At 36.9% G+C, this 15,038-nt stretch overlaps 1 protein-coding gene and 1 long non-coding RNA gene across 2 annotated transcripts in view; both read right to left on the reverse strand.

Annotated features, from left to right (window-relative positions):
- The window catches only part of LOC144980586 (uncharacterized), a 51,037-nt gene extending 42,793 nt beyond the window's left edge, over positions 1–8,244 (reverse strand). The window contains exon 1 of the mRNA XM_078928262.1: positions 8,238–8,244. Within this exon, the coding sequence (XP_078784388.1) occupies positions 8,238–8,244 (7 nt within the window). The remainder of the gene's footprint in view (positions 1–8,237) is intronic.
- Positions 8,245–13,285: 5,041 nt separating this feature from the next.
- Positions 13,286–15,038, reverse strand: part of LOC144955974 (uncharacterized) — a 2,532-nt gene continuing 779 nt past the window's right edge. Inside the window, exon 2 of the long non-coding RNA XR_013641851.1 lies at positions 13,286–13,461. This is a non-coding gene — a long non-coding RNA (uncharacterized LOC144955974). The remainder of the gene's footprint in view (positions 13,462–15,038) is intronic.

Genomic DNA, 15,038 nt, shown 5'->3' on the forward strand with positions numbered 1-15,038 from the left:
ATATATATATATATATATATATATATATATATATATATATATATATATATATATAAATATATATATTGAATCGTGTTGGATACAAATATGGTACGATGACTGAAAAGGCCTGAAACATCGATGTAGACTGACTCCAACATTGTGGTAAATATTACATATATATATATTTTTTTTGGAGAATATATATTATATAGGTTGTTAGTTGGTGAAAGGTGTGTATGTGTGTGTGTATGTGTGTGTGTGTGTGTGAGAGAGAGAGAGAGAGAGAGGAGAGAGAGGAGAGAGAGAGAGAGAGGGAGAGAGAGAGAGGATAGAAAAGGGAGAGAAGTATACTTTTCTCCCTTCTTTCTCTCTCTCTCTCTCTCTCTCTCTCTCTCTATATAATATATATATATATATATATATATATATATATATATATATAGAGAGAGAGAGAGAGAGAGAGAGAGAAAGAAAGAGGGAGAGAGATAGAGGGAGAGATAGAGACATGGAAACTGAGAGACAGAGAGAGAGAGAGAAGGATGGAGATTGAGACACACACACACACACACACACACACACACACACACAGAGGGAGAGAGAGAGGGTGGGGAGAGAGAGAGAGAGAGGGAGAGAGAGAGAGAGAGAGAGAGAGAGAGAGAGATTTGAATGGATTGAAGTTGTTGTTATCGCCTCGAGCTTTCTTGTATAGATGATTGGGTGCATTTTAAATATTATTATTATTGTTTTTATTATTATTATTATTTTTATTATTATTATTATTATTATTATTATTATTATTATTATTATTATTATTGTTTTTATTATTATTATTATTGTTATTATTGTTATTATTATTATTATTATTGTTATTATTGTTATTATTATTGTTTTTATTATTATTATTATTGTTATTATTATTATTATTATTATTATTATTATTATTGTTATTATTATTATTATTATTATTATTATTATTATTATTATTATTATTATTATTATTATTACTATTATTTTCATTATTATTTTTATTATTATTATTATTATTATTATTATTATTATTATTATTATTATTATTATTATTATTATTATTATTATAATTATTATTATTATTATTATTATTATTATTATTATTATTATTATTATTATTATTATTATTATTATTTTTATTATTAATATTATTATTATTATTAAGGAATGAGGTATAGGGCCACTAGTTCAAAACAGCGATTTAAAATACAATTAAATTCAATTCCAAGGTTTATTATTTAGGCAATCGCCAATAATATGTACTGACAAACACACATCCATCGTATATTCACAATCATTTCTTTCGTTCACTCCCCCCCCCCCCCCCCCCCCCCGCAATTGAAAGCCGCCCACTTGTAAACACGTGACGTCATGGTGAATCTGACCCCCACGAAACATGGAATTTGAATTAAAGTGATAATATAACCTTGAGAGGTTAGCTTTGTATGCATAAAATAACTATCGATTTTCTCAGTTGATAAGAGAGACGCATGCGCAATGACATGTTGACGTTCTCTCAAGGGCATGTCTCCCCCCCCCCCCCCCCCCCAATCCCCCAACCTCTGGTAATGATAAAGAGCGGTTGCCAGGTTCCTTTAGAGGCCCATGAATACACGATTGCATATTGGCAACGTGACAACATGGGGTACTACTTTTTTGAGGCCTTAACTTTCGGGACTGAAAGTGCATACTTTTTTTAAAAATATTTTTTTTAAAAAACCCAGGCCAGCGAATCTAGTGACCCATAGTATCGTTTGTATTCGTTAGATTTAATTAACCAGTAGATTTTTGACCAATCAAAACATGGAATTTGTGACACTCCTTCACACGTGCTCGGACAAACATAGTTGGTTGTTTATAAACAATAACGTGAACGAATTCGACTTCCATCTGACCGTTGTTATTGTTTTTATATTGACAAATGGGTGACTAGTTATAACACGATTTTCTCGATCATATTAAAAACGTTTAGGTTTACACATAGTTTTCTGTGTTGATTCTCTGATCAAGAGGTAGAACAGTGGGTATTTTACTTAACACATACCATCGATAGTAAAACCTGTGTAGTTTGCTGTGTCTACCAACCACTGCCAATGTTTACATCATGGCGACGATTGTCCGAGAGGCGTGTTTATCTACCGGAGGTGGGGGGGGGGGTGGGGGCGGTATTAGGAGGGAAGTGCATGGGTTATTGTTATGGGGGTATAATTGGATTCAATCAGTGGCGTGGCATGCTTACAGCATAAGGTGGTGCCAGAATCAGAGGAAAATGACTTAAAATATGCTATAGATAGTATGCGCTTGGCTAAGAAGCTCACAACATTGCCATCCGGAAGTATAACGGACCAACACACAAAACTGTGTGTATCCATGAACGTTTATAGTCGGGTTAATACAGTTCAGTGAGCATTACTCATAAACGCGGATGGTAAAAACAATAACAAAGACCTGAGTGATGTCATCTTTGAACTATCTATATTTGTAAATATAAAAGAAAGAAAGAAAAATTAAAGAAAAGACTTACTCAAATTATAAGTAAGAGGCGGTATATATACCATTTCTCAAGGGGTTTTTTGGGCTTTTAAAAATAATGATCTAATCCATTTTTAAAAGCTGGATGCGGTGCCAGGCACCAAATCAACCAATATAGCCACGCCCCTGGATTCAATAGTCTGATGTCAGGTCGCCCAGCAATGGGGAGCAGCGTGGTTCTAAACAAATAAAATCGGCACTTTTTATTTTTCATGCTAGCTAGAACTGTTCATATGTCATGTGATCAGAATGTATAAAAGTCAAAACATGATCATATTTATAATGTTTTTCTCTTCTGGATACACTTTTATGCTCATAATGAGAAGTATTTTATAAGAGCGTCCGTCATTGTTGTGATAGTTTAGAGCCAGTTGCTAAGTCACTAGGCTTCATTACGAGGGAAGTGATGTCATGACTGTTGAAGCGTATTGGAGCGATCTATATTAACTTTCCGTGTGCTCGAGGACATTGGTCACATTGCAAAGTGTGCTCGAAGTGACCCACATAGTGAAAAGTGTTCACAGCTTTCGAAATGTCTAACATCACGATTGGTCATTTTGTTCAGTTTGTACACATGGGTGAGTTTACAACTTTCATAAACAGCGTGTTTATATTTGTTAAGAAATATCCAATCGTTGGACAGCAGCAAATCGTGTGATAGGGAATGAGATTAGCGGAAGAGCAGCGTCCCTTGATTGGACGTCACCTTACAGAGAGAACGTCAAAATGGTTTTGCGCATGCGTCTCTCTCGTCCTCGCTTTCATGCCGCTTTCACCGGAAGCGGGGACGAGAGACGCATGCGCACAACCAACATGACGTTCTCTCTCTAATTACTTTTCCGCCGGTGACGTCCAATCTTCCGCTACTCTTCCGCTAATCTCATTCCCTATTGATGACTAGGTAGGACGAAAACCTCAATATAGATCGCTCCCATTGGAGTTCCTATGTATAGGGGAGGGAATGTTAGGAATGTGCGGCGATGTGGTCTTGTGGTATGCCACTCGCTTTCGGATCGGAAGGTCCTGGGTTCGAGCCTCGTGCTCGGCGCATTGTTGAGTCCTTGGAAAAGGTTCTTTACCCACATTGTCTCACCGTACTCAGTTGTAAAAGGAGTACCTTCCCGTTAACAGCATTGTCTTTGTCCGAAAAATTGTAATATCGCCTAACAGGCGTCATCTCCAGTCCTACATGTTAAATGTTGCTCTTGACCAGGGACCCCTTGTAAAGCGCTTTGAGCACATTTAGTGGATATTGCGCTATATAAAGCTCAATTTAATTTTAATTAGGAATTTTATATAAATGTTGTTAAGAAAATTAGTAAGTTTATTTAACTGAGGTTGGTGGGAATGGGCATATTGATGTAGAAAATGATTAGTGTTAGTTATCGAATACGCTTCAATAGTCGTAACGTCACTTCCCCCGCAATGACGCATAGTAACTTAGTAACTGACTCTAAACTATCGGAGCAATGGCGGACGCCTTTATGAAATATTATTTCTCCGACGAGCATAAAAGCGTATCCAGAGGGGAAAAAACATTATAAATCTGATCATGTTTTGACTTTTACACATTCTGATCACAAGACATATGAAGAATGAAACGTACCGATTATCTTTGTTTAGAACCACGATGGCCGCCGTTGCTGGGCGACTTGACATCAGACTTCTTCTTCTTCTTCTTCAAGTACCAAGTCTGTGCCAGACATCGGTCATCATGATACGCCATTCATCTCTCTGATCAGATAACCTCAGAAAACTAATATTACTCTTCTCTTTCTTTGTCACCCAGCTGTTCAAACTATTCAAGTATGTTTATCTTGGTCAACCTTTACTCTTTTTACCTTCTATCTTTCCTGTGAGAGCAAGATGTTCAATACATTTATGTCGATTGAGGTGTCCTAAAAATTGCATTTGTCTTTTTCTTATTGTACGAATTAATAACCTTTTAGTTTCAGCTTGCTCTAATACTTCTTCATTAGTTTTCTTCTCTGTCCATGAGATTCTTAACATCCTTCTAAGAAACCACATTTCTGCTGCCTCCAGTTTCTTTCTAATGTCTTCTGTAATTGTCCAGCTTTCGCAGCCATATAATAATACTGACCATACGTAGGCCTTCAAAACCCTATGTTTTGTTGTCATTGAGATATTGTGGTTTTTAAAAATTAGACTCATTTTATTAAAACTATCTTTAGCTATTGCAATTCTTCGTTTTATTTCTGTGTTGCATCTGCCATCTGAAGTTATTATGTATCCAAGATATTTAAATGTCTGAACTTGTTTTATAGTTTTTCCATTGCTTATTAAGTTGCATATTGGATTTCTTTCTCTCCTTGATACAACCATGCATTCTGTCTTTTTTACATTTAAGTATAACCCCATACGTTCACTCTCTGTGACCATCTTATTGAGGAGTAGTTGTAAATTTTCTTTTGAGTCTGAAATTAGTGCTGCACGGCTGCACTTTGTTTCCAGGATATTAAATAGCTGACAATGTCTAACTTAATCAAATGCCTTTGAGTAATCAATAAAGCAAATAAATAAGTCTGGACTTCATACATCTTTCCATCAACATTGATAAGGTGAAAATAGCATTTATTGTACCTTTGTCGGGGACAAATCCAAATTCTTGATATCTCTGGTTTTATACTTTTCCTCATTCTGTTCATCAGTACTCTTAAGAGAATTTTCGTGAAGTGACTCATAAGACTAATCGTTCGGTGTAACTCGCATTCCGTGGCCCCTGGTGACTTTGGAAGTGTTATAAACACTGACTTTAATAAATCATCTGGAATTTTACCACTGTCATATATCTTATTCAATAGACATCAGACTATTGAATCCAATTGGATTCAGTAGTCTGATGTCACGCAGCCCGGCAACGGCGGCCATCTTGGTTCTAAACAAATAAAATAATTACTTTTTATTCTTCTAGCTGGCTAGAACTTTTCATATGTCTTGTGACCAGAATGTGTAAAAGTCAAAACATGATCAAATTTATGGTTTTTTCCCTTTGGATACGCTTTTATGCTCGCCGGAGAAATATTTCATACGGGCGTCCGCCGTTGTTCCGATAGTTTAGAGCCAGTGTTGCTAAGTTACCATGCGTCATTAGGAAGGAAGTGACGTTACGACTATTGAATCCTATTCCCTAGCTCCCTAAGGAGTCCAAGGGTGGCCACCCACTTTCCCCCGCTCTCTAGCCGAGCGTCAGGCGCTGCTTTGGTCTATAGATAGTATGCGCTTGGCTAAGAATTCATTACATTGCCATCCGGAAGTGTAACGGACCAACACACAAAACTGTGTGTATCCATGAACGTTTATAGTCGGGTTAATACAGTTTAGTGAGCATCACTCATAAACGCGGATGGCAAAAAACAGTAACAATAGCCTGAATGACGTCATCTACGTTGTATATATATAGGCATTGGAAGCTCCGAGGTTACGAATTTTCAATATTAGTCAAAAATTGTAATACAACACCCCAGTTGTATAATTCTCTATAAAAGCATCATTAAAGTAAGTAAATATAAAGATATCAGAATATTTAATATCATTTTTAAATAATTGGAGATTAGAAGAAGATTTTGCTTTCATTTAAAACGTCACAAGCAACAACAAAACATTTTAAAATCACATTGTTGCTTCATACTGTCGTCATCGTTAACTTATAGCCTGACACTGACCAAAAAATGACGTCAAAATGTCGGTCTTTGGCCACAAAAGAAAACAAATCGTGAGTTGTATTCAATAGTTCAACCAATGGGACCACTTGTTTCCATGAGCTCTACTAACGACAACTCACTTGGCGACGCAAAAACCAAATCATGACGTCAAAATGTAGTCTTTTTTGGTTTCAGTGTCAGGCTATAACTTAACGATGGCTATGTTCTTACTCCCCTTTTTTTTTATTATATAGATAGTATGAGCTTGGCTAAGAAGCTCATAACATTGCCATCCGGAAGTATAACGGACCAACACACAAAACTGTGTGTATCCATGAAAGTTTATAGTCAGGTTAGTACAATTAAGTGAGCATTACTCATAAACGCGGATGGCAAAAAATAATAACAAAGACCTGAGTGACGTCATCTTCGAACTATCTATACGTTATGGTGACCCAACTTCATTCAAGTTCAGTCGCGCAAGAATGCAATCAAATTTTTTGCCTATCAATGGCATATTCTCATAATTAAAGGTTCCATTAAATAACTACACACAATTTGTGAATTTATTCCAGAGTAATCTTTGCTGACTGTCATTCTTAGATAGGAGATTAATAAAATATTCTTTTAAAAACTTGCATTGGTTTTCATTGCACTTCGTTCTTAATAATAATAGCACTCCTAAAGTCGTGCAATGGTCCAGAACTCGATGCCGAAAACCAATACAAGTTCCAAAATTATATTATATATTATATGCCGTTAACAGCGTTGTCTCTGTCGGGGAAAAAGTGTAATATCTGGAATGTCATACATCTGATAGTTTTCACGTGACATTCATTTTATGTCTTCCATGGTGCTAAGCTGTGGACTGTTAAACGTCATAAACAAAAATTATATGACAGCTTAACCCTCTCCTTACCAACTGTAGGAAAATCGTCACATTCGTTACGATACAACCAAAATTTGTCTTATTCAAATTTCTTTTGTATATGAAATTAAAATAAAATTAGGTGTGTTGTAGAGCATGTTTTGCTAAACAAATAAAGTAAACAAGTATTTTACTGCTATTATGTCTGCATGATAAAAAAAAAAACTATTTTGTGTTAGTACGGTGTGAAGTTTTGGGGCAAACCTTGGAAATGGCTGGTAAGGAGAGGGTTACAAAAAAATAATTTTAAAACAAGACCACCCACCGAACGTTTTCAGCTCATAACTCTACCCCTTTCCTTACCAACAATAGGAAAATCGTCACATTCGTTACGATACAACCAACATTTTATTATTCAAAGTTCTTTGGTACATCATAAAATTTTAAGAAAATGAACAGCGAATCGTTGAGCATGTTTTTGCTAAAGAAATGATTTATCGCAAGAATTTTACTGATATTGTGTTTGAGTGTCAAAAAATCTATTTTTGTTTTAGTTAGGTGTGAAGTTCTGGGGAAAATCCTGAAAATGGCTGGTAAGGAGAGAGAGTTAAGCCAACAAAAACAAAAACAATGAACAAATAAATACGTACACTATTAAAAGACTAGATCGACTGGAGAGTGGCAGTAGAGGCTCAGAGGTAAGGTCTTTGATTCGTACCCGAAAAGTAAAGAGTTTGATCACCCGCCTCTGGGCTGTGTGGCAAGTCACCTCCCTGCACTGCGGTTACCGCCTGAGTAATTTCAACCTTCCCTTAGAATAGACCCTAGAGTAAAATTTCCCCTATGGGATAAATAAAGGGAAATCTATTTTATTATAATTTATATTCGGGCCGTCATTTCTGTATTAACATTCTTGAAATGTGTCTGTTATATAATTTGTTTTTGTTTATTACTTTTTACAGTCCACAGCTTGTAGCTGCTTTATATAACAGATGACATAAAATGAATGTAAGGTTGAAGCTGTAAGAAATATAAAAGTATAGTCTTCTGGTTTATAAGAAATTGTGATTCATTTTTATTGTTTATAACGTTTTACAATCCACAGCTTGTAGCAGCTTTGTATCACAGGTGGCTTAAACTGATTGTCATGTTAACTCTCTCCTTACCAGCCATTTTTAGAATTTTCCCCTAAAATGCACACCAACCCGACACAAAAATAGACTTTTCCTTATCAAAGAAAAAAGTAACAAATGCCTTCTATACATAATGTTGTTCAGCAAAATGATCTCAACAACACAATGTTTAGTAGTTATAGCTGTAATCAAAGCATTTCTTTACATTTTGTGATGTACAAAAGAAGTGAGAATGAGAAAAATGTTGGCTGCATCGTAACGAATGTGACGATTTTTCTATGGGTGGTAAGGAAAGGGTAAAACTATCAGAAGTATGAAATGCTAGTCTTCTGGTCAATCAGAATTTATGACTCATTTTGTTTATTACTTTTTAAGTCACCCACTTCAAGCAGACATGACTCTCTTCCTAAGAAACTAGGGAGCTGGCACCGGTATTCCGAAATATCCTAAATATCAGGTGGCTGGACATCATCACAAATGGATAACTGCTCCAAAAACTGAACCAGTTTGAACCTATTGAAACGGATATAAAGAAAAGAAAATGGGGGGCTGGGTGGATTGATTGGTCATACACTCAGGAAGCCTGCAAGGAATATATAACCAGGCAGGCTTTGGACTGGAACCCGCCGCAAGGAAAGAGGAGGGATGGTCGACCAAAGCAGACATGGTGACAAAGCATTGAGACTGAGTTGAAGGCAGCAGCCGGACAAACCTGGGCCCGCTTAAACTTAGCTTAATCTCTTCGGGCCTTGAGGAACATAGGGCATCCACCAGGCATCTCCATTTTTTGCGATCGGCTGCTTTTGCGGTGGCTGTGTTCCAGGACAGGCCTGCTTCCTTTAATTCTTTCTCCATGGTCCTTCACCAGCTTTCTTTGGTTCTTCCCCGCTTTCTATTCCCATCTGCTGTCGAGTACAAGGCTGTCTTGGGAAGTGACCCTTTTTCCATTCTGGCCACATGACCCAGCCAACGCCATCTTCTTCTTTTTATTTGGCTTTCAATGCTAGTGCAGTCAGCTTTCTTTAATCGATCCACTGTTTTTATTTTTGTAGGCGAAAATAAATTAAAATTCTTTTTAAACACTTGTTCTGAAAGGCTTCTAGTTTCTGTATTAAGGAGGATGTCGTTTTTAAGCTTTCACTTCCATAAAGCAGTACACTTAAAACATTGCTCTTGTATATTTTTAGCTTTGTCTTTCTCATTATTTGCTTTGATTTCCAAAAGTTTTTCAGCATGCCGAAAGCCTTGTGTGCCTTTTGAATTCTGTGTTTGATATCATGACAGACATGGTTACGAAGCATTGAAACTGAGTTGAAGGCAGCAGCCGGACAAACCTGGGCCCGGTTTATGAAGACCTCTAAAACAGATGGAAGAGTGTTGTATGTTCCATGTTCTACAGATCACCAAAGGGCTTAAGTCAAGTAAGTCGGACACCGGTGTAAGAAAAGATAATGAACTGAACAAGTGTGCATGAAAAGTGTCAGAGCGTGGCCTTCGTCAAGTTATGGCCTGACTGTGACCTTCGTAAAGTTATGGCCTGACACTGACCAAAAAATGACGTCAAAATGTCAGTCTTTTGCCACAAAAGAAAACAAATCGTGAGTTGTATTCAATAGTTCAACCAATGAAATAACTTGTTTCCATGAGCTCTACTAACAACAACTCACTAGGCGGTGCAAAAAAACAAATAATGACGTCAAACTGCCAGTCCTTTTGGATTTCAGTGTCAGGCTATAACATAACGATGCCTACTGCCAGACAAAGCAAGAAAGAAAAATACAAGGAAAAAAAACCATCCCAAAAAATCAGTCTCCTTTGACTGGGGATCCGACCTCAGACCTTCTGATTGCCGGTCAGAATCATCATCATCATGTAGTTCCATATCTGAAGCAGACATCGGAGGTCATCTTCCGCCAAGCTGATCTATCTCTTGCCAATTCTATTAAAGCAGCGCCACCTTTCTCAGCTTCATCTGTACAAGTTCTTATCCCTTTCAAATAAGTTATTCTTTGTCTTCCTCTTATTCTTTTTCCATTCATCTTTCCAGTCAAGGCGAGTGCTTCCAAACCAGGGTGGCGGATAATGTGTCCTAAAAATTCCATTTGGCGTTTGATGATTTTTGTTATCAGTGATCTTTTTCTGTTTGCCATTTCTAAAATTTCATCATTTCTTTTCCTTTCCACCAATGACACCCTCATCATTCTTCTGTAAAACCACATTTCCGCCGCCTCCAGTCTTTTAACCATGGTCTTGTTTATGGTCCAGTTCTCACAACCATATAGCAGCACAGACAGTACACAGCAATCCAGGACCTTGATTTTTGTTTTCATGCTAATATTCCTGTTTTTCATAATTGTATGCAGCTGGTTGAATGCATTCTTCGCCATACCTATTCTTTTCTTTATTTCACAATCTGATTTTCCATTGGATGTTACATTAAGCCTAAATATTTGAAACATTCAACTTGTTGTATTGTTTGTCCTCTGCTTGTTATTACACAGGCTGGTGGGTTATTATTTTTAGATACCGTCATACATTCTGTTTTAGATATATTCAGTTCCAGACCCATATTTTCACTACTCCTGACTACAACATCCAGTAATTCTTGTAATTCATGTTCAGATTCTGCCAGTAGAACCGTATCATCTGCATACCTCAGATTTGTTACATTCTTTCCTCCAATACACACCCCCTTCTTATGTTCGATATCTCTTAATATCATTTCGCTATAGAGGTTGAATAAATCTGGAGACAAAACACACCCCTGCCTAACTCTTATTCTAATAGGTGTGAAACTGCTTAGCTCGTTGTCAACACGCACTGCTGCTTCTTGTTCCCAGTACAAATTCCGTAATATTCTTAAATCTTTACCATCAATGTCCAAGGATGATAGAATTTTGAATAGATTTTCGTGTTGTACTTTATCTAAGGCTTTTGAATAGTCGATGAAACACATTTATTTACTTCAATACATCTTTCCATCAGCATTGATAATGTGAATATTCCATTTCTGGTACCCTTGTCCTCAACAAAACCAAATTGCATCTCCCCAATTTCAGGTCAGAGTTTATTTCTTATCAAAAGAATATTTGTGAGGTGGCTCATTAGGCTGATAGTTCTGTGTTGTTCACAATCAACTGCCCCTGGCTTTTTTGGTAATGCTATAAAAATGGATCGTTTCATATCAGTTGGCATTTTTCCTTTGTCATACACTTGATTTAGAAGGTTTGCGATGAATTCAATCCCCCATTCACCCAGGCCAGTCAAGGCTTCAATTGTTATGGCATCAGGTCCTGCAGCTTTTCCATTTTTCATGCTTTTCATGACGTTCCTAACTTCATCTTTCATTATACGAGTAGAAGGCCCTTCCAGTTCTTTTATCATAGGCATTTCTCCTCGATTATCAAGAAAAAGTTCTTCAATATATTCTGACCATCTGTTTAGAATGCAGTCTTTGTCCATGATGGTGTTTCCACGCTTGTCTTTGATACATCAACTTTTAGCACATGATTTAGTTTTGTTTGTCACTTCTTTGATTTTCTGATGGAAGAATTTGCCATTTTTCTCTTTGCAGGACATTATATAGTGACATTGTTCATTTATCCAGTCTTCTTTAGCTTCGTTGCATTTTCTTTTTATCTGCATGTTCAGAGTCTTGTATTTTTCTTCCTGATTTTTGGCCTTTCTTCTCTCATTCATTAGTTCTAATATCTCTGGAGTAATCCATTTCTTCTTCTGCAACTTAAGTGTGGTTGGAACATTTTCTTCTAATGCTGCAGCAACACTGTCTTTAAACTGCTCATATTTCTCTTCTACGATTAGATCTATATCTCTTTTGTCAAATGGAGTTATTGTTGATTTTGTCTCATCATCAATTTACTAGCACCAATATCCTTGTGGGCACTTCATCAGTCCCTCGTATATCTGTTATTTCTCCAAGCACTTCAAACTTGTATCTTACTGATAGTTCAAATTTTTCTTGTATCTTCTGTTCTTCCCGGAGAATCTCTAGTTGGTATTTAGGTTTAGCCTTTGCTCTTTTGCAGATTTTCAGTTTAACTCGTATGGGGCATAGCACAGGTATATGATCGCTGTTACAGTCAGCCCCCGGCATAGATTTGGCATTCAAAACTGAGTTTCGGAAACGTTTGCTGATGAGTATGTAATCTATTTGATTTCTCACTCTATCTCCAGGACTTTTCCATGTCCACTTCCTTCTATTGTGGTTTGTTGACCAAGTATTTGTGATTGCCGGTCAGAATATAGATGTTGAAATAGGTTATTAAGATTGTCCCACTTTCAGGAGCCTCTCTGTGGTAATCAGAATGAGTGAGGTTCGAGTCCCTCTTCCTCTTTCCCTTCTTCTTCTTGTTCTTCTTCTTCTTCTTGTTCTTCTTCTTCTTCTTCTTCTTCTTCTTCTCCTCCTCCTCCTCCTCCTCCTCCTCCTCCTCCTCCTCCTCCTCTCCATCACCATCTCATCATCATCCATCATCATCATCATCATCATCATCTATCTCATCATTCATCTTCTCTTCTTCTCTTTCTCTTTCTTCTTCTTCTTCTCTTTTTCTTCTTCTTCTTCATCTTCTTCTATTCTTCTTCTTCTTTTCTTCTCTTTTCTCTTCTTTCTTCTTTCTTCTTCTTCTTCTTCTTCTTCTTCTTCTTCTTCTTCTTCTTCTTTTCTTCTTCTTTTCTTCTTCTTCTTCTCTTTCTCTTCTTCTTCTTCTCTTCTTCTTCTTCTTCTTCTTTTCTTCTTCTTCTTTCTTCTTCTTCTTCTTCTTCTTCTTCTTCTTTTCTTCTTCTTCTCTTCTCTTCTTCTTTTCTTCTTCTTCTTCTTCTTCTTCTTCTCTTCTTCTTCTTCTTCTTCTTCTTCTTCTTCTTCTTCTTCTTCTTCTTCTTCTTCTCCTTCTTCTTTTTTCTTTCTCTCTCCTCTCTCCCCTCCCATCATCATCATCATCATCATCATCATCATCATCATCATCATCATCATCATCATCATCATCATCTTCTTCTTCTTCTTCTTCTTCTTCTTCATCATCATCATCCTCGGGAGATTTTAACAAACCAACAAGGCGTAATGCTACATGACACAAACAATTTCTTTTATAACAACTTTTCCAAAATTGATTATATCTATATCTCTTTTGTCAAATGGAGTTATTGTTGATTTTGTCTCATCCTCAATTTACTAGCACCGATATCCTTGTGGGCACATCATCACTCCCTCTGCCACCTCAGCGTTCGCAGCACGTTTAACCTACAGGAATAGAAAGAAGAAAAAAAAAAGAAAAAAACTTTGAGATTTTATAAAGGGCAATATTCACAAAGCGTGCTCAAAGTGCTTCACAAGGGGTTCCAATCCAACAGCAACACTTACTCATTAGGACAATACATGAAACTGTACTACATTTTTTTCGGACAGAGACAACGCTGTTAACAACCAGGTACTCATTTTACACCTGAGTACGGGGTGAGAATGTCAGTAAAGAGCCCTTTTCAAGGACTCATGTGTGCGCTGAGCAAAGCTCCAACCCAGGAACTTCTGATCCGAGTGCGAGTGTCATACCACAAGGCATCATAGCCCACTAGACTAGAAAACTACAAGAAAAACGCCTTTTAAAAATCATTTGCTAGTCTTCAAATTAGGTCATCAATCCTCACTCTTTTACGGCCGGTAATTTTTAGAATCTGGTTATACATCATCTTGCTACTGAAATAGTTATGCAACCTTGTGATTCAATATGTAACATATTCATTACCAGCCCTGGTTACTCAACACTTCCAAGGAGTTTGGAACCGGAAAAGTAGAAGATGTGACGTCACTACTTTTCTCCCCTATGATATAATTATTTGTGAGGCAACGTGGTCTAGTCGTATGATACCCGCCTTCGGATCGGAAGGTCTCGGGTTCTGGCTTCCCGAGAGGCGCAGGGTTGAGTCCTTGGAAAAGGCTGCTTTCTGACATACTCAGGTGTAAAACTGTACTTTAGATGGATTCATAGTCCATGCAATACACATCTGTACATTAGATGGATTTGGAGTACAGATAGACCCTCTATATAATATTAGAAAAAAAAAAGACAACTCACAGCTGTACTTTAGATGGATTCGCAGTCCAGATATGCAATATAGAAAAAAAAAAGGCAACTTACAACTGTACTTTAGATGGATTTAGAGTCCAGATATATAATATTAGGAAAAAAAAGACATCTCACCAACTGTACTTTAGATGGATTCGGAGTCCAGATAAACAATATAGAAAAAAGACCACTCATTGACTGTACTTTGGAATCCAGATAAACACTATTTGAAGAAAGACTTCTTGTGCGGCTATGTGGTCTAGTGGTATGACACTCGCTTTCGGATCGGAAGGTACTGGGTTCCAGCCTCGCGCTCGGCGCATAGTTGAGTCCTTCGAAAAGTCTTAACTCAATTCACAGTTCTCAGGTGTAAAATGAGTACCTGGCCGTTAAACAGTGTTGTCTTTGTCCGAAAAAATGTAATATCGCCTAACAGGCGTCATGTCCCGTCCTACATGTTAAATGTTGCTGTTGACCAGGGACCCCTTGTAAAGCGCTTTGACCACATTTAGTCTATATTACGCTATATAAAGCTCAATTTTAAAATTTTTAACTCCTTGAATTTAGGTGGGTTCGGAGCACAAAAATAATAATAGAAAAAAGACAACTCACGACTACAATTTAATTGGATTCGGAGTCCACAAAAATAATACTAGAAAAAAAGACTACTCAAGGTGTATACGTATATATATATATATATATATATATATATATATATATATATATATATTATATATATATATATATATATATA

This window comes from Berghia stephanieae, chromosome 10, assembly GCF_034508935.2.
Source record: "Berghia stephanieae isolate SIO BIC M18660-M18661 chromosome 10, UCSD_Bste_1.3, whole genome shotgun sequence".
NCBI lineage: Eukaryota > Metazoa > Mollusca > Gastropoda > Nudibranchia > Aeolidiidae > Berghia > Berghia stephanieae.